The 19760-nt window shown below is 33.7% G+C and overlaps 1 protein-coding gene across 4 annotated transcripts in view; it reads right to left on the bottom strand.

Annotated features, from left to right (window-relative positions):
• Positions 1 to 19760, bottom strand: part of LOC127071324 (A disintegrin and metalloproteinase with thrombospondin motifs 18) — a 67216-nt gene that overhangs the window by 7502 nt on the left and 39954 nt on the right. For all 4 annotated transcript variants that reach the window (XM_051010458.1, XM_051010456.1, XM_051010455.1 and 1 more), the window contains 3 exons: positions 18340 to 18674; positions 1788 to 2223; positions 332 to 651 (listed from right to left, as the gene is read on the bottom strand). In XM_051010458.1, coding sequence (XP_050866415.1) covers positions 332 to 651; positions 1788 to 2223; positions 18340 to 18674 — 1091 coding nt within the window. The remainder of the gene's footprint in view (positions 1 to 331; positions 652 to 1787; positions 2224 to 18339; positions 18675 to 19760) is intronic.

Genomic DNA, 19760 nt, shown 5'->3' on the forward strand with positions numbered 1-19760 from the left:
TTTATAAATGAATATTTGTTTAATTTCGTTTGATCAAATAATCGTTCGATTTAATTAACAAAAAGTTACCATGTGACCTACCTAATCAAAGCTAGAAACGTATCAGTAATTTAAAAAGTTCATCATAAAAAATTTCTAATATCATATCGATAGTTGCGATGTTTAATCGCACAATCAGCATCGACAAGTTTTTAGACCGGTTGTAATTCGATTTGTTTTTTATTTGTTTTTCTATTTTTTTTCTTTTTCTATTATTTTAATTCTTTCCTTCACCTCGATAGATAATCGATTATTCGTATTTGAACATATCCTTTTAACCATCGTTCCATACCTCGGCCTCTTCATCCTCAACGAGAACGATCCTGACGACGACTATGTTAATGAAGTTACCAATGGTAGGATCGAGATAGAGCGAGGATACCATGTTCATTATCGTCAGAAGATAAGTTTCAACGTCGCCGTCCTGATGAAAAGCCATCATCGTCGTATCTGCGACTACGAGTGCCTCGACGTGACGTGGCCTACTGATCGATCTCTTGGAACGTTGCCACCACTTTGTTGGATGATGTTTCTTTCGACCTCGACCTTGAACTTGAACCAGACCGGCCTGCGTTTGCCACTCGAGACGAGTCTCCGTCAATCGTCGTGGTTCTGTAAAGATTTTGATCAATTCTGACATGTTGAAAAATGCGTCATTGGTCGAATCAATCATAATAACGTCATAAAGTGGATCGAGGAAAACTTCGAAGGGGAACTATTATTTTTTATTCTTTTTTCTTTTCATTCTTTCTTTCTTTTTTTTTTCTTTTTAATAAAGTAGGTACGCGTAAAAGCGTTCGCATGAATTTTAATTGGCGCGTACGACACTTGATTTTTCTAGGGTTAAATCGAACCAATCGTCTTTCTTTAAAATTCTCGATTGTGACCTCGAGCGTGTAACGGAACGCGGCGGTAAATCTTCTTGACGAATGGTCGTTATAACGAGGTATTTAACGTTGGCTTATATTAATCGAGCGGCGCGTCAAGGGACCTCGGACGATCTTTTCTCTCTCTCTTTCTCTCTTTTTTCTCTTTGTATATCTCTCTTTAGCATCGGTGTGTCTCCAACGAAGAAAATTTCGCGTTAATAGAGATACGCGTTCGGCGGTTGCTTTGCCGGACGCTGATTTATGCAGATTGGCCGATCGCTGAAGCTGTAATTAAGATTTCATTTGACATTACTGCGAAGTGGCTTTAGATCAGATCCCCATAGAAATGAATATATTCCTTCCACCTTAATAACATACTGTCCTATATCAAGGTCCATATATTCGTCCCCGCGAAATTTTGAATTTCACGCTACGACGTATATGTATATACATATATATGTACATATATATAAGTAATTAGATCTTATTGATTGGCTGACGTATCAATAAAGTAGATCGAAAACATGTTAGAACAGGGCTTTTAGAAATTTTCTCGTCTATACATCATTGGCAAGTTATTAAGAAGAAATGGATGGAGAGGGTAGGAGAGACAGGAGGAGATGGGGGTAGCTATAATGTATACTTTATTCGCATTAATTTATTAGCTATCTTGCTTTTTTCCTTTAAAAATAACTTGATACTTTTCGTCACAGACGTCAGACGTAATTGAACCAGAGAGAGAGAGAGAGAGAGAGAGGAGAAGAATTACGGCAAAAAGTAGAAGGAACAAAATGAAAAAAAGAAAGAAAGAGAGCAAAAAAAAGAAGTAAGTAAATAAATAAATAAAGGTATTGCCGATGTCAGGTCGTATTCTCTCACCACGGGTGCCGCAGTTTCTCTCCTGTTTCTTCTTCTTTTTGCGCCGGCGTCTGGCTGCTCGAGCTGGCAGGCCGGCGCCAATCTCACGCCTTCGTTTCTCGGTTGCCCGCCGGAAAACGAGGTGAGGACGAGCACCTTTGCCATCGCCGGAAGAAGGTACGTCGCGGATCCAAGAGCTTCTATCCTTCTCGGTAGTTGTTATCCTTCTTTCTTCCTCGTCCTGATCTTTTTCTATCCTTCTTCGTCTTCTCTCGTGTCTGTCTAACTTCTTCCTTTCCTCCTCTTCCTCTTCCTTCTCCTTCTCCTCTTTTTCCTTCTCCTCTTTTTCCTTCTCCTCCACCTTCTCTTCCTCCCCCTTCCTTAAGTCCCCTTTCTTCGATAATACGGCGACTGGTTCCAGCCAGAACTCGCCATCCGCGCTGTGTAGCACACCCGCCTGAAACACAAAACCAGGTCGGTCTCGTCTTACCCGCAGACGCGTCTCCCGCTTACAGTTTCTCTTTCAGAGATACGGACAAGGTTCGCCCGATCGAACAGATATCCTGCTAAAACTCCTGTTCCTCCTGAGAGGAACAGACAAACTGCCTGTGCTAGAGAACGGTTCAGTTTCTTTCTTCTTTCTTTTTTTTTTTTATTTTTTCTTTATTTGCGACAAATAAGTAGAAATATTTCTACTTTCTTCTTCTACGATCATCTCTTTCATTATTTCTTTTCTTTTCTTTCCTTTTTGTGACAAATCAGTAGAAATATTTCCACTTTCTTCTTCTATAACAATTTTTTCCTTTCTTCTCTTTTCTTCTTTTTTTTTTTTGGGAACAAAGAAGTAAAAAATAGGGGAAGGTTTATCTCTGGAGTAAAAAAGGGCGAGAGAAAAAGGGCATGAAAATAGCAGTCGAGTCGAGCAGGCAATTCGCTATTTTGCCTAGCCGTCGAACCGTGCGGACCGTGAAAAATAAATCATGGCGCCAATCTCACGTAGGTATCTAAGAGGAAGGTCGTCGAAGATGAGAGTGGGGGAAGAGAGGCCTTCTTCTCGAAGGCCCAGCAAGCACATGGGCAAAAAAGGCCCATGAGAACATGACTCAGCTCTGTATGGGGCCAGACGACTCGTTCTTCTCACCTACCTACCTCATTTCCTCTCCTTTCCTCTCTACTCCTCTCTAACCCTTTCTCTCTTTTTCCCTCCGCATGCCCTACCCTCCGTCGTCTCTTCTTCCTCCTTCTCCTTTTCAAAGAGAAAGAATCTCGCCTTCTTTGAACTTCTTTCTTTTCTCTCTTCTTGAAGTTCGATCGAGTAGAGACATATAAGGAGTGATTTTTTATTTACTATGGCTCTAACTATTTTCTAGAGACTGTTCTTTAAATTTCTTTACGTAAGAATATATATATATATGTATATATGTATGTATGTATGTATATACATATATTCTTGTTATATATTCTCTTATATATATATATAAAATTTTATAAATGTTTTATAAATATTTTTATGAAATAATTTGTTTGTGTGTATATATATTTATTTAAAGAATAGATGAATGATAATTAGATTGACTTATTAGTACTTGATTTAGTTATAGTTTTATTTTGAGATACGCTAATCCAGCTGAAATAAATATTATATATATATATATATATATATGTATTTTAAACTTTGAAATTTTCATTCAAAGTCTATCCAAGGTGGGGATTGGTTAATTTCATTTGCGAATAGGAAATAAATAAGAACGTTATCGTCGATCTGGCGATCTATCTTCAACATCCGTTACTTCGTTGTACACAGTCACGTTCTTCTTCAGAGAATTGCGACTAATCATAAGCAAACACGTGCCGGTTGAGTCCCCGACTAAAAAGCCATTTGTATCCTTCCGTAGCAGTTTAATTGGTTCGCCACGATATGAGACTCATGTAGTATGAAAGATATGAAATATGTATATAGGGTGTATCTTAAAACGTTTAACGATGACAGAATTCGACGAAATTCCTTTACGCGTATGCTAAAATTATTTTCGTTTTCATTTCCATTAATATCTGTCTGTTATTTTACTTTTACAAAAGATACTCAAATATTAATCATCTTATATCTAAACCCAAGCCTGCTCTTTTATCTTTTTAACGATATTAAATATTTTTTCATCTCGATTTAAGTTAAGATTCCGCGATCAATTTGCGACAAATTATTTAAAAACAAATCGAATTTTCACAATTGAAAAAAAGAAGAAGAAGAAGAAGAAGAAGTGGAAGAAAAGAAAGTAAGAAGAAAAACTTTTACAAAGAAATTCGTTTTCTTTCCTTACTTTTCAATTTTTCTTTTTATTTTATAGAAAATAGTGTTAAAACGTGACTGAGGTGTTGAAGTATCACCCTGTATATTTATATGCGGTCACGTTTTAGTTGTCCCATTTTGCAGAATTCGATTAATCCCGTGTACATCGTAGGATAATTTATATTCCTTGCTGTTTAAGAGCATACCAATGCTGTACGTTCTTCCTCCCACGTGTTCTTGCGTTACACCGAACCGAAGAAAACCGCTTTATAATTATCCCCTTACTTTTTCTCAGTCCTTACCCCGCATTTTACGTCTTCTCTAACTTGTACTATCTTGCTTGTGGCTCACCGACTTATCTCTCCGATTTATCGTTCCTTTTTCTTTTCTTTTCTTTTCTAACGCGTTCATCGCGCTGCACTAAATTTTCCGTAATATTTTTCATAATAAACAATATTTTCTAAGAGAATAATTCATTGCTTTTTATTTATTTATTTACTTATTTTTTTTAATCAGACCGAACTCTTTTCATGATTTATAGTCAGCGATCTAGCAAGTGTCGGTATAAACGTAGATTATAAATTAAGGGCCGGTTTAATGTGTTCTTTCTTAGAAGCAAATAGAAAAATAATTTTATATGTATATTAAGAAAAGTTTCATGTTTTATTCATGCGTCTAATATTTTAATAGTAAATCAATTATCTTGAAAAAATTGTTAAACAAGTATAGGTATGTTAGTTAATAATTAACGTGATATTGCCGTGTATAATTATTTTATATATAAATGATCGTTCAAAATGTATATAATCTTAAGAAGCAATGAAAAAAAGTCAAAAACATACAATAATTTCATTACCTTACTAATGTTGTTAATTGAAAAGAAAAAAACTTTAAAATTGATTTAAAATGATAACAACAAGAAAAAATTATTAATTCAATAAATGTTCATAGTATCCATTATTTTCTTGCACGTATTATACATTTTGTAATTAATTAATTAAAAGAAAAGAAAATACAGAGTGTATCTGTAAGAAAAATTAAAAATCCTTAAACATGAAATGATGAAACTCTTCTTACATCTTATATCTTATATATATATATATATATATATATATATTTTTTCTTTCTATTGCAACTAACAAGTGACATTCCACTGATCCTTTCCTTTATTTGCAAGAGAAAATAAATAATCTGAAATAATTAAAACGAAGAAGGAGAATTTGTAAAGGGATCGTCTTAATGAAGAAGTTTGAGATAATAGATATAGTTCTAGAACATTTAACTTTAGCTTGCGATCGAAATATTCATTAAAAGGAAAAGTTAATTTTCCGAATGCTTCAAGAAACGTTCTTTGCGGTCTTAAGTTATCCAATGAAATTGTATTTTCAAGTTTCAAAGCTCTTTACTCAGTGAAAAGAGAAAGAAAGGAAGATAAAGAGATAACGAGAAAGAGAGAGAGAGAGAGAGAGAGAGAGAGAGAGAGAGAGAGAGAGAGAAAGAGAGAGAGAGAAAGAGAGAGAGAGATAGAATAGCCTTGTTTGTTTCACATCGATAGAGCTACCCTTCTTGAGAGTATGACAGTATGAATGCGATTTATTAGAATCTCGATAAATTATTATAAATGTCAATTGCATCGTGCAGTTCGATGCACACCTCTTCTGCCATTAATCGTATAGTTCGTTTACGACATCACAAGTAGCACGATCGATATTACACGATTCTTTGGAATGTCGAAAGGCGATCTAACGATTAAAATCTTTACGTCTGATTACTTATAATTATAATTATATATAATAATAAAGTGATGAAAAAATTTGGGCAATACTTGTTGCCATTTATCGATATATTTTTTGTGCAAATCGATTGAAATACAAAGCATTAAATATCCAGTTGCCAAGGAAAACGGATTTAAACCATTTTCATAATAAATTTCATAATAAATTTCTCGTGTATCTATCCTTTTCTAATATTGAATTTTTCTATATATTAAAGCTTAGCTCCTTTCAGCAATAAATTTTCAAATTTTCAAATAAAATAGTAGATCGCCAGATATATTTGAAGGAAATATTAGCAAGAATCTTTTAAATGCAGACAATACGACGTTTTGTTCGATTGATTAAGAAATAGTTTTAAAAAACATATAAAACCAAATGAATAATGATCCGAATTGGACGAAAATTAAATAAACGAAATTAAAATAAATAAGTACTTATTTTTTAGTTACAGTTCGAATCGATGAAGTAAGTACTTATGTAAGAAACGATGTAGCACAAATTAATAATTTATCTTTATCCCCGTACTAACTTATCTCCATATTTTTACTCTGTGATATTTTTCTTTTCAAATTTTATTATATATTTTTTTCTTTTTTTTTTTTTTTAATTTTTCCCCTATATCGCTTCTCCTCGCTTCTTTTCTCGCGTTGTTTGATGTAACGCAAGACTCGCGAGCTAGTACCTTGCGAGCGAAGATCTTGTGAATAAATCACGAAGTAAAATCGCGAGAAGGAAGTATCTTACGAGCGGTGAATTTATATTCTTCGATAAGTAGAATTTGTTGCTGAAGTGGCGATACCACGATCGAGGGAGAGAAATAACCGAGAGAGAGGGAAAGAGGGAGAGAGAGAGAGAGAGAGAGAGAGAGAGAGAGAGAGAGAGAGAGAGAGAGAGAGAGAGAGAGGGAGAGTAGAAGAAAAAAAAAAGGGGAAAAAAATAGAAAGATATATAACCATAGTTGATGACGGTTATCGGAAACGAAACGATGGTTTACCAGTAGTAAATTTGTTGTACATTAAATTGCTAACATTGTTAGTAGTAATGGCGGCACTGCTATTACCAACGGTTCATGGACGGCTCTCTACTCGATATCAAGTCCCTTTCATTTCTCGAGAATACCTACTCACTTGTTTATTCATATTTTCCTTATTTACTTTAACCAGCGTCTCTTATTATTAGTCGTATTATTTTTTTTTTTCCAATAGATATTTACCGAATCATCGAAAAACACTAGAACATATCCGGCGGGTATATCGACGATCGATCTAACTACGATATAATAATATCGTATATTTTTGACGAGCAAGAAATAATGATCTTTTTCTTCTTCTTTTTTCTCTTCTTTGTTTTCTCTCTTTCTTTAGTTTTATATATCTGATAACTTTACGAGAAAGAATTTTGCCTTTCTTGAACTTCTTCTTCTCTTCTTTTTTAAAGTTCGATCGAGTCGAGATATACAAGGTGCGATTTTTTATTTCGAATATTATGGCTGTAAATATTTTCTAGAGATTCCTTTTTGAATTTTTTTCTCGTAAGGAATCATAATTATTTTTTTATACTTATACGTATATATATATATGGATAAAATTTTATAAGTTATATTTTATAAATATTTCACAAACGTTTGTACAAAGTAATTTTATATAATTATTTTCGTCACTTCTCGATAGAGAAAGACATCTTTGATTTCGTGAACATCAGAAAATTGTGAAAGATCCCTGAATAATACTTCACGATACGATGCGCCTTCGTGCGAGACTCTTTTTTTTGGGTTTCTACGATAAAGAGGTTCATGTTGAAGGGAAGAAGAAGGAGAGAACGAAGAGAGAGAAAGAGAGAAAAAGAGAGAGAGAGAGAGAGAGGGAGTGAGAGAGAGAGAGAAAGAAGACGAAAAAGAAGAAACGAAAAGTGGCTGAGGGCCATTGGAAGAAAGCAGGACGCGGTAGACTCAGGGATCTCGATGATGATAAATGCTTCCTGCGGAGAAACGTGATTTATGCCGTCATTAGAACGCTCGTCCCGGACCTTCCGCCGTGTGGGTGGCGCATAATGATTGCTACCACGTACACTCATCTAAGTATCTATGTAAGAAGTACATAAGTACTTACTTACAACGTAGGTACTTGCATACATACATTCATACACATATATATCTAGAATGCGCGAGCCTATCTTTCTTCGTTCTTCGTTTCTGTTTTTTTTTCTTTTTTCTTTTTCTTTGTTCTTTTTTTATCTCTTCTTTTCAAAAAAATCGTTTCGTGGAATGATACGATGATTTCGAACGTTCGAATAATAAATATCGTTCCGTACCGTTTTTATCATCAATTGCTTGTTATATCGAACTACGTATGGTGTATGTTCGAACAAGAATTATCATCATCATCATCATCATCATCATCATTATCATCATTATCATTATCATCGTCGTCGTCGTCGTCGTCGTCGTCGTCGTCGTCGTCGTCGTCGTTGTCATTATTACCGTTGAAAGGAATCTCAATGTGATACGATCGACCGTGAGAAACTTAATCTCAAAGAATCTCAAGTTTGCAAGTAATACATTGTAAGAGGATCTTTCGATTACTCTTACTAGGTACTTTACTTACTTACTTAACTTACGTAGATAAGAGTCTAGGTTTCATATATCGATGAATTTTTCATCGATGGTTCACGATTAATATCTGAACTTTAGCCGATTAAATTCACATTAATTAAAATAATATTAGCATCAACATTAACGATAATATCATCCGGAGAATTCTTCGAGTCGTAAGTATTATAAATAAGTAAGTATAATACCTTAGCATAAACTTAACCGATTCTTTTCTACGTATAAACCAAGAGACGATATATAACTAGAAACTCGTATATTAAATCTTAATTTTATCGAAAAGTATTTAATGGAGGAGGAGGCCCACCCAGGGGGTTTACTTCTTGATCTTGGAAAGGAGATATCCATTTAATTGAAGATGCTAGCTTACGGATGAATCTTCCGATTAGCTATTAATACTAATTATATGTTTGAACGTTCGCAGCAAGACTGAAGGTTTAAGTTAGAGCTTGGTAAACCTCTCTTAGCTCCTCTCTCTCTTTCTCTTTGATGTGGTAGGAAAGAAAGCCTCCTCGTTCCCCTCAGTTCAGGAGGAGAGAACCTGTTCCCCTACTTGCGATCTCACTCAATCGAATCAGCGGACCGCGTGAAAAACGTGTATTCACGCCTCCTAACCTTTCGCTACCGTTCGAATCCGCAATATGCTAGCCCCTATGGTGAGCATTATGTCCTGCCTTCTTGTAATACGATCGTCTAGCTCTCTCTCCTTTCTCTATCTCTGTCTGTCTCTATCTCTATCTCCCCACCTCCCCTACCCCTCTCTCTCTCCCTATCTTTTACTCGACGTAGTAGGTGAGTATCTACCGTTCGTTCAAACCGACCAATCGAATTTCAATTTTCCATACGAGCGAACACTTTCAAACCTTCGGGCTAATCGCAAGATAATTTATCGGCTCGCGAAGATCGATATTTCTTCAACCCGATATCCTTGTCGTTGTCGTCATCGCGAGAATTTAATAATAATAACGATTTTTTTCTCTCTCTCTTTCTTTCTTTCTTTCTTTCCTTCTTTTTTTCTTCTTGTTTTTTTTTTTTTTTTATTATCACGTTTCCTCGTGATGGCGTAAACGGGAAAGGCACGAGTGATTGGGACAGCTAAGGAGGACAGTGGTGATTTATTGTAAGCAATTTGCGACTACTGGTTGAACGATTTAAGATGGAAAAAAGCGAAATACGTTTTATTAAGTTAGACAGGATATCCTGTGACTATTTTTCTTTTGGTTTTGTTTTTTCTTTCTATTTCTTTCTTTCCCTTTTTTTCTTTTTTAAATACTTCTTTGTTCGATCAACCGACCAGCAATATTGTTCCGCTTTAATAATGTTTAAGAAAAAAAAGAAGAAAAGAATGCAGTAGGATTTATTACTGTTTAATTATCTTTCGATCGAGATCATATTTCCTTTTACAGGATTATTCTATTTTCCGAAAATATTTATTTCGTACCAAGTATATCGCGAAATTTGTCTAAGATATTTTCGAGAAAAGATCTTTATAGATTCCAAGACAAAATTATATTGATTTTTCGTTGATATTATTGAGAACCTCGATCGAGTTCTTTATCTCCAATCTTCTCTTGCTTCCAAAGACTAAGTTTTAATTAGCACACCAAAGTAAGGTGGAACGAGTCGTGAGCTGTGATTTATTCGATACAATGTGCAAAAGGTGTTCGTTTAATAAGCGAAGGTGTCCGATGCGATAGTGTTGAAACAGCCTTCCTATGCCACGGAAAGCCTCAGTAAATTTAATTAAATTGCAATTAGCCCGAGTGTGCAAGAGATATATGTATATATTATATATATATATATATTATATATATATATATCTATACATACATAGAGAATGTTTTAGGAAGAAAAGGAGAATCAGAGAGTGTACTATTATGTGTACTATTTAGAACGAGCAAAATAAAAAAATCCATTCTGAAAAGAAATCACAAAGTAAATGAAATCGAACGTAAAAAAATCATCCTTCTTTACTCATCGACGTAAATATTCTCCAATTTTTTAAAAGAACTGTTTTTCCAAAAAGATTTCACGTTTCGATCGTTTCAATACGAATTGATCGGATAGAATAGAAATCTCAAATGATCGATAGAAACTTATCGGATATATAAGAATCATTATTTTAATAATTCGAATAAAACTTAATTGAATCCTTGAATAAAAATGAATGAAACATAATAAATTTAATTAAATTTACTTTTATTAAATGTTATCATTATTTATTATTGATTATTAATCATCGATAGTATCGATTATTATCAGGTAAGAATCTGATAAAAAAGGTTACTTCATTGATATTCGTTAAAAAATAAAAAAATAAGAAGAAAAAAAAGAAATAATTAATAATGATGATTAATAATAAGAAATGAAAAAAGTAATAAAAGAAGAAAAGCAGAAGAAAATAAAGGTATACATCGGTGATGAATCATGTTTCTGTTTTTTCTACTAACACACAAAGAGGAGAACGTGGAACGAAATACTGTATAGGAGAACGAGAAGGAGAAAGATATGGCGGAGTCTTGCTAGAAGACATACAGGAGAAGCGTGTTGTTCTTTGCGGGCTTCTGTTGTGACTAAAGTGAGTAAAAGTCTATCGTTCTTGGAAATTTAATAAATATCTCTTTACCCTCTCTTCTTTTGTCCACCCTTTCTCTCCTCTCTCTCTCTCTCTTTCTCTTTCTCTTATATCTTATACTGGAGCATAGAGAGACGATATTCCGAGGGCGTTCATCCATCGAGAACGTCCTTCTATCCTGTCGCTATTTTCTTTTGCGTGCGTTTCGAGATAAGGGTTAAAAAGGTACCGCTTAAAATATGGTGGTAGATAAAATCGCGCATCTGTTTATTTACGTAATACGGGAGTCCGTGTTTATCTTCTTAGGCAAGATTTTGTATGTGTGTTGTATGCGTGTTGTGTGTGTGAGTAAGTGAGATAGATAGATAGATAGAAAAAGAAAGAGAGAGAGAGAGACAGAGAGAGAGAGAGAGAGAGAGAGAGAGAGAGATACTACTGTCTTTTTCTTGATAAGATTCTCTCTCACAGCTGGGCAAGAAGAGGAGCACCGATACGTTGCACTGAGATTTTAAACGTCGTCCATGTGAAAATAAATAGATAATGGCCGTTCTCAGGTAGACATCTTTATCGTTGACGCGATACGAACGATGGTATGGAGTGGTGAGGGACGAAGAGGAGGGGAAGAGTGAAGGATTTACCCGTGTCTTCTCGTGATATTTCGTGATAGATAATAATCTTAGACTTGAGAGTTTCGCGAAAAGGAGATTATTTTTAATTTTATTCCTACGTTCGTCCGATCGCATCCGCGATATCGATTGAAAATTGATATTTACGATACCGGTCTTTTTATTTGTCATCCTTTCTTCTTTTTCTTTTTCTTCTTAATCCGACTTTTATTACTTTTTTAAAAGTCGAACGTACATACGTACACACAGGTGATATGATTTAATTTACGATCGATGAATGAGAATAATGAGTTAAAATGTCCGTGCGTGCGTGCGTGCGAGTTTCTTTTAATATTTATTAACGTTTTCGTTAATTTGTTAAACGACAGATGTATATGTAAATACGTATAGATCATTTTGGTAATATTAAACGAGATATTAATCTCGTGATTAATCAAGTATTACGTTATCGGTACGTTGAAACGAAGGGATTTTTTTTTTGTTAAAAAATAAAAGAAAAAAAAGAAAAGATGAAACAAAAAGAAAAAAGAAAATATCCACGCGCCCGAATGAACGATTGCGACTGAATAAATGAAATTGATTTTTTTTTCTTCTTTTTCTTTTTTTTTCTTTTTATTCGAAATACGAAAATAACGTCGCGCGTATTCTCCGGAGATTTTAATCCGGTGTCATTAGTACAGAACATAGACAGTACGAAAAGGGATGACCGTCATTAGATTCAATTCTAACTCAGCGTTAGGTGCTATGAGAAATTGGTGGTACCATGGACGAGATTAACCCACGGGATATCGCCATTAACGTTGTACGCTTGAAATTATCGAACATTACGTATTGCTGCCAATTACACCCGGCTTTTGCTCCTGTTTACAAATACATAAACGACATGACGACGTGTATGCACGTAGGCGTATACATATGTATGTAGGTATCCATATATATGTGTATGTATGTATATGTATACACCTACATACGTGGATATTCCTAGGAAGACTTATACGCGAGACCTATTTCGAAAGCTGCCATTTAAAATGATTATACATCGTTTATTTCCTTCGTAAATAAGAATTTGTAATTTTCACTCCCACTATTCACGATTATTCTATATATAGGATGATTATAAATCAAGGATCAGTTGAATGTTCTTTTTGTTAGGAAAAAGAAAAAAAAAAAAGAATAGTGTACTAAGAAAAGTTTTACGATTTCGTTCGTCAAATATTTTAAGACGTCATTTAAAATGATTATATAATGTTTCATTCACTTGCTTCGTAAATAGAAAATAGATCATTCGATTTTCCATGATGTGATATTTAATCTTTTTTATGGAACATCTTATATATTTTTTCTTAAACATACAAGATATTTTATCTAATTCTTAAAAAGATCTTATGATAAATTTAGTTATTAGTTAAAAAAAATGTTTATCTTCTTTATATTTATTATCGACGAAAAATATTTTTATAGATAAAAGAACGGATCGATACCCGTTCTTTTGTGAATTTATTCTTCTTATATATGTATTAATCGTAAATAAAATACGTGAAAGACCGATTGAAAGTGTATTATAAACGACAGGTATACTTTTAGGATGATATCGTTAACGCCTACGTAACCCTTCAAAACATTTTCAACGAAACAATTTTTCATCTCGCGATAGCACGTCACGTTCCGCATACTTTACTTAGCCGTTCGATAAAGGTCAAACTATTTTCTTTCGACGAGCGTGCTCGTCTTGTATGAAATAATAATCTTTAAACGAAATCGTTCCATTACTTCCCTATTTTTTTTTAACCTCCACCATTCCTTCCTTCTCTTTCTTACGTTTCATTTATTAATCTTATTTCTTTGATAGAAAGAAGCGGCTCGTCCTTCTTTTCTTCTTATCTTTATTGAAAAAAAATCGTCGAAGATCATAAAACGATACGTTCGGGGAATAGGATATTAATACAAAGAAATGTTTTTTCGACGATTAAAGAATAACATTTTTCTTCTTCCTCTCTCTCTCTCTCTTTCTATGTACCTTTCTCTCTTTCGTTCTCTCTTTTTCTCTTTATGTACTGATTTGCCATTGTTCTTTTTAATTACATTCTCGATCGGAAAGTACTCTCGTATTTTTACGAGGCTGCCTGCAATCAGCAACTAATTATACGAACTCTTTAATATTCTCATTTTCCTTTTATCCTTTCTAGTATCTATAAACGTCTCTCTCTCTCTCTCTCTCTCTCTCTCTTCCTCTCCTCTTCTTCTTTTTCGTTGTCCCTTTTTGATCTCCTTATTCCTCGTTTGACTTTAATTAACGTTCGCCTTTCGACCTTTAATGAATCACAAATCTCGTTATTCACATTTTAATATTTGCAGTTCGATGAGCGATCGACCTACCCTATCGTGGAAAAGTAAGTAACCGTTTCCGTCGATTTAAATTCTGTTTTTTTTTCCTTCTTTTTCTTTTTCTATGGTAGCAGTTTTTAAAGTGCTTCCTCCGTAGACCAATTGAGGCCCACAATGTTAGATCATTAGCGATCTTGAATTTATAGAAATGATCGAATTGATCGAATTACGTCGAAAATATCGAAGTCAAGAATTTCTTATCTCAAGAATTCCTTAATCGATTTTTACAAAGGACTATTTTCAGAGAATTTTTCAAAATTACCCCAAAAGGGCTCAACGAATGTTTTCATTGTTCGGAAATACTTATACACGTGACAAAATTTTCTCAATTTCTCAATCACAAATATTAATAAATCCAAATTGAGATCGATATTAACCGATGGACGATAATAAGAACGTGAACGATACTTCAAAGTACGATAAAAAAGAAACCATTTATAAATATCTACATATAAAATATAAATACATTATATAACTCTCTCTTTTTCCTTTTTCTTTCTCCAAAGAGCTTATACATAATGTACATACATTTATTTACATATATATATATATATATATATATACGTACACACACACACATATATATATCAATACTTATATCAACGTTATAAATAAATATAAAAAAATTTCTATAAAGAAAGAAAAGGGTTCTAAACAAACGACAAGGATAAGAACTTACTTACTTACTTCTACATACGTGCATATATCTATATATGCCTTTATATTTTCTGTAACACTACGAAGACAAAGTTACTAATATTCAACACAACAACACAACACGACACAACGCAGCACAACGCAACACAACAACGACGATGACAACGATGACGACGACGACGACGACGAGGACGAGAAGGCGACTAGGTGTGCCGTCATAAATCTGCCAAGCCGCGGCAAATTAAATCATTATCTGGAAGCTGGGAGCAAATTGAATTGATGCATGCTCCGAGGCTCCACCTCCTCCACCTTCTCCTTCTTCTTACAACGACTGAACTCCTCCGCGATCTTCGCCTCGTTACTCTTAGCGCTCATCTACCCATTGTTCATTCTTGATTATTTCTCTTCTTCGTTTTATCATCTTTTCTCTCTCTTTCTCTCCTTCGTTTTATCATTCTTTCTCTCTCTCTCTCTCTCTCTCTGTCTCTATTTCTCTTTCTGTCATTATCTTATCTCTCATTTTTTATTTTACTCTTAATACTTACTTTATTTAGCACTCTTCATTTCCTATTATTATTCTATTATTATTGTTATTATTTATTAATTTCTTTTCCCTTTTTTCTTTTCATTTTTTCTTCCTCCTCATTTCGTTCTCTCGCTCCGTTAAAATCTCTTTCATATTTTCTTTTCTTTTCTTTTCTTTTCTTTTCTTTTTTTTTGCTTTTCTCTTCGGCACATTACGATTCGTACTTACTTTACTTTAGTTATTTAATTAGAAATCGCTCAATTCTTTGTACTATATTTTTGTGATATTTACATCGAAGAATTTCTTTTTTTCGATTTATTCACGTCTCATTATTCGTAAAGTAATTATAATATCTATTTATTTATCTATATATATTTATATATATATATTTTTTTTTAATCCGTGAATGAAATTTTTTGATTGATTTGAACTCGTTTATTAAGTAGCTTCAATACTTTTTATTTTACTTCATTCTTCGTAATATAAGTGTTCATCGCTTATTTCGTAAAAGTTTTTATACATACTCGCGATCTATTCTCACAGTTTTATATCTCACTACGGACAACTTTATCATGAGCATAAATATAAATATTTTTTCTCTCTTTCTTTCTTCCTCTATTTATCTATCTTTTTCTGAGATTTTTATGTTGTTTCTAGTCGGATAAATTTTTTCTCCTTCTCCTTCTCTCTCTCTCTATTTCCTCATCCTATTTTTTCTTTCTTTTTTTTTTTTAGAATGGTACGGTGAAAATTCATAAATTTCAACGCGATACCTGGCAGCTTCTGAATGAGGAAGAGAATAGCTTTCTGATGGATGGTCGCGTTTTCCGTTTCCGCAGAAAAAGTGCGTTGGAGAACGATCGATAGAAGCTACTTTGCGGTGATCCATATCTCTTATGGTGAACGTAATAGTTATAATTTTTGAAAACCTTTTTTATGATTTTCGATCGATTAAATCATTCGTTTGATACGTGTTAATGCGACGTTACCATTTTTCGTCAGATACAATAACTGCACGCGACAATGATTTGTTATATGTATGAAAAAGTATTGAGTAATAATTTTCAAAATGAACAATAGCGAAGAAAAGTTTCACAAATGAAAAATGTTGAACAAACATTTTTTAAATGAACGATATTGAATAAGGTTTTTAAATGAACAATATTTAACAACGATTAGAAAGATGGACAATGTTCAATGAAAATCTGAAAATCTTTTAACCAAGATTGTCTTTCATTGTAATTTATAGCAATAAATATCTCGACTTTATCATGTTCCATTAAATAATGAAAATGTCTGTTCTATAACGATTGCAAATAAAACGATTGTGACTGTAACGTGGCGAATATTACATATATATGAACAAAACGATAATAAACGTGTATAAGTATTCTTAGAACGTCAAGATAATTTTGCTGATCTCATTTAAAGTCGACAGCCATAACTGCGACACGGTCGCAGTTCGTTATATCTATTCTTGTATCCAATTTAAGGTTTTTTTTTAGTTTCTCTATTTTTCCCCGTTTCTTTTCTTCTTTCCCTTTTTTCGTTTGATTATTTTTTTATTTTCTTTTTTTCGTTCCTTCTCTACCTCTCTGGTATGGTTATTATTTTTCTTACTTTACGTTTGAAATGTAACTGTTGAAAATCAAATAATCTCCATCTCTCTTTCTCTCTCTCTCTCTCTCTCTCTCTCTCTCTCTCTCTCTCTCTCTGGGTCTCGCCTTTCTTTTAGTTTCTTGTTTAGCCGGATCCGTAGGCCTGTTGCGTGCGAAAACTGTCACGAGTTATTTGCCTGTTGAATACGTAGCACTATTTTGCGTAACACACACCGCTGTCTTGGTGCTCGTGAATTTCAAGCCATTCAGAGCGGAGAATTTCTTTTGGTCTCTCTCTCTCTCTCTCTCTCTTTTAATGCCTGAAACTTCATGTTCGATCGGTACGCAAGGAATATAAACGAGGAGATATATGACCCTGATTATGGTTAGTGCGTCGTGACCACAGTTCAGTTCGCCGATAGTTAATAATTCAGTTGCTACGCAAGATTTTCGTGGCAGTCGGTGACTGATCTAGCCACATATCTAAACACTTTAATGAACGTTGACAATCGTTGTAGATAGTTCGACGACTTTCCTCAAAAATTTGACGCTTTTTTTATCTTTCTTTCTTTCTTTCTTTTTTTCTCTAATAATGGCCTAATTCTCGTAGCAGTCTGTGACCGACCCAGCAACATATCCAAACACTTTAATGAACGTTGACAATCGCTGTAGATAGTTCGACGACTTTTACTAAAACTTGACGCTTTTTTATCTTTCTTTCTTTTCTTTTTTTTTTCTTTCTTTTTTTTTCTTATTCTATAATGGCCTAATTTTCTTGACGGTCAATGATTGATCCAGCCACTATATCTAAACGTTTTAACGATCGTTTCTTTTATTTTATGTTTCTTTTTTTTTTCCCCCACCGATAATGGCCTAATCTTTTTTTTTTTCTCGAATTCGAAAACTTTAGTCGATGGTCCTTTGACTATGACATTATTTAGCAAGACAATATTGAAATTTTAATAATACTGTCTTTCTATAGGAAGTTAGGATGACTGCTAATAACTCCCCGAATTTTTTTACGGAGGCTGACGCGATTGCAGATTACGACAGAGCTTATGTGCAACCAATTTGGACGGAAACGAAAAATATTTTTCTTTTTCTTTCCCTTTTTTTTTTTTGTTATATAAATAAAACGTCAAGGAACAACGTGGAATCATCAGTCCTTCAATTTGTTTCATTCTCATCTCGAAACGAAAAAAAAGGAAGAAGAAACAAGAATTCCCAAAATACGTGAATAATTCGGACGCCAGGAACGTAAGTAAGTATATATCTTAAATTGAACGTTTCGTTGAGAAATAAAATTATATGAGTATCTATTATCTATCTATACATAAAATAATTTATATACATATAAAATAGATATAAAAAAAAGTCGAACTAGTAAGTAATAAAAATATCTATCCATCTAACTGTGAATATATAATTCGAGTTATTTACGAAGAGTTAACAAAGTTCAATGAAAAAAAAAAAAAAAAAAATAAATAAATAAATAAACGAAAAAGTTATAGAAAAAAAGAAAAGAAAAAAACTTACCAGACCGTCGCAGGCTGATAAAGCAACTCGAGAGTTTGGATGATCACGAATGAATCCACGATAATGGCACTTGCTCGAACGACTTTTTGGAGGCGAACGTATGTGGAAATCACGTTTATGCCTCTCGACTATCATACTTGGCCCAATGAAGTCTTTGGCAGCTGTCAATTCGATATGATACTCTTTACCAGCAATTGACAACCGATAATGTACCTCAGTTCCATCCTCGTCGTGATGATGACTCACGTTATGCGAGATTAACTCGCCTTTATGGCTAACCTTACGTGGTATCACGATCTCATGATCGTGAAGTTGATCTTCTAGTGTATACAATCCTGAAGATAGAAAAATAATGAATGTTAATCGATCAGATTATGAATCTTATATCAAGAGAGAGAGAGAGAGAGAGAGAGAGAGAGAGAGAGAGAGAGAGAAAGAAAAAGTTCAAACGTTTATAATATAAGTAGGCTGATATTTATTAGGACAGTATTTATAAATAAAAAATTAGAAAATCAAAAACTTTAATCAATATTTTAATTTAATTATCAGTATTGATAATAAAGTATTAATATGTAATATATGTACATACGCGACGTAATACTATTGCAATACTAAGATTTAATTATTTATTGGTGAACAAAATATTCGTATATATTGAACATTTGTTTCAGAAAATATTTATTATTAATTAAAATATTTGATTAATGAATAGAAGTGATATATATATATATATAAATGGTAATAAGAAGATTACTATCGGTTTACTAATAGAGTTAATATATTTATAAAATATAAATACATTATATATATATATACATATACATATACATATATAAATGATAATAAGAACGTTACTGTCACTCGTAAACTTACTGGACGGCTTAAAGTTCAATCGAATAGACTTCTATCGCACTTCTATCATATCGTTACTCTTGTTAAATCCGAGAGAAGTACCGTCCTGGGAATCCAAGATCTCGACGGCGATACGCGGAACGTTTGTCGAGCGTTTATTCACCAGCACGTAGCAGCGTGGGTAGTAAAACGGTCTGATTATAACATTATACCAAGAGCAAGTGGACTCGTAAACGCCGTTGGCGCAGGAGCATGTGCTAAGAGTAGAAAGAGCCAAATGGTTCAACAGAGGAAGAACGTCAGAGGACTCTACGAATGTTCAGAGGACAAGAAAATAATGGAAATACGTAATGGTGGGGGTGGGTGGGGGGTAGGACAGGGGTATAGGGTATAGGTGAGAGAGGACAAGGGAAAGAGGAAAAGAAAAGTTGCGGTGAACCGAGATGGAGGCATAATACTTGCCCTGTCACGATTCAATACTACCTGCAATTTCTTCATTTATTTATGCATTCAATAAAACAGCCAGGAACGTTGCGATAATAGCGCAATAATGTATAAAGGAAAGGGAC

The sequence above is a fragment of the Vespula vulgaris genome, chromosome 21 (genome assembly GCF_905475345.1).
Source record: "Vespula vulgaris chromosome 21, iyVesVulg1.1, whole genome shotgun sequence".
NCBI lineage: Eukaryota > Metazoa > Arthropoda > Insecta > Hymenoptera > Vespidae > Vespula > Vespula vulgaris.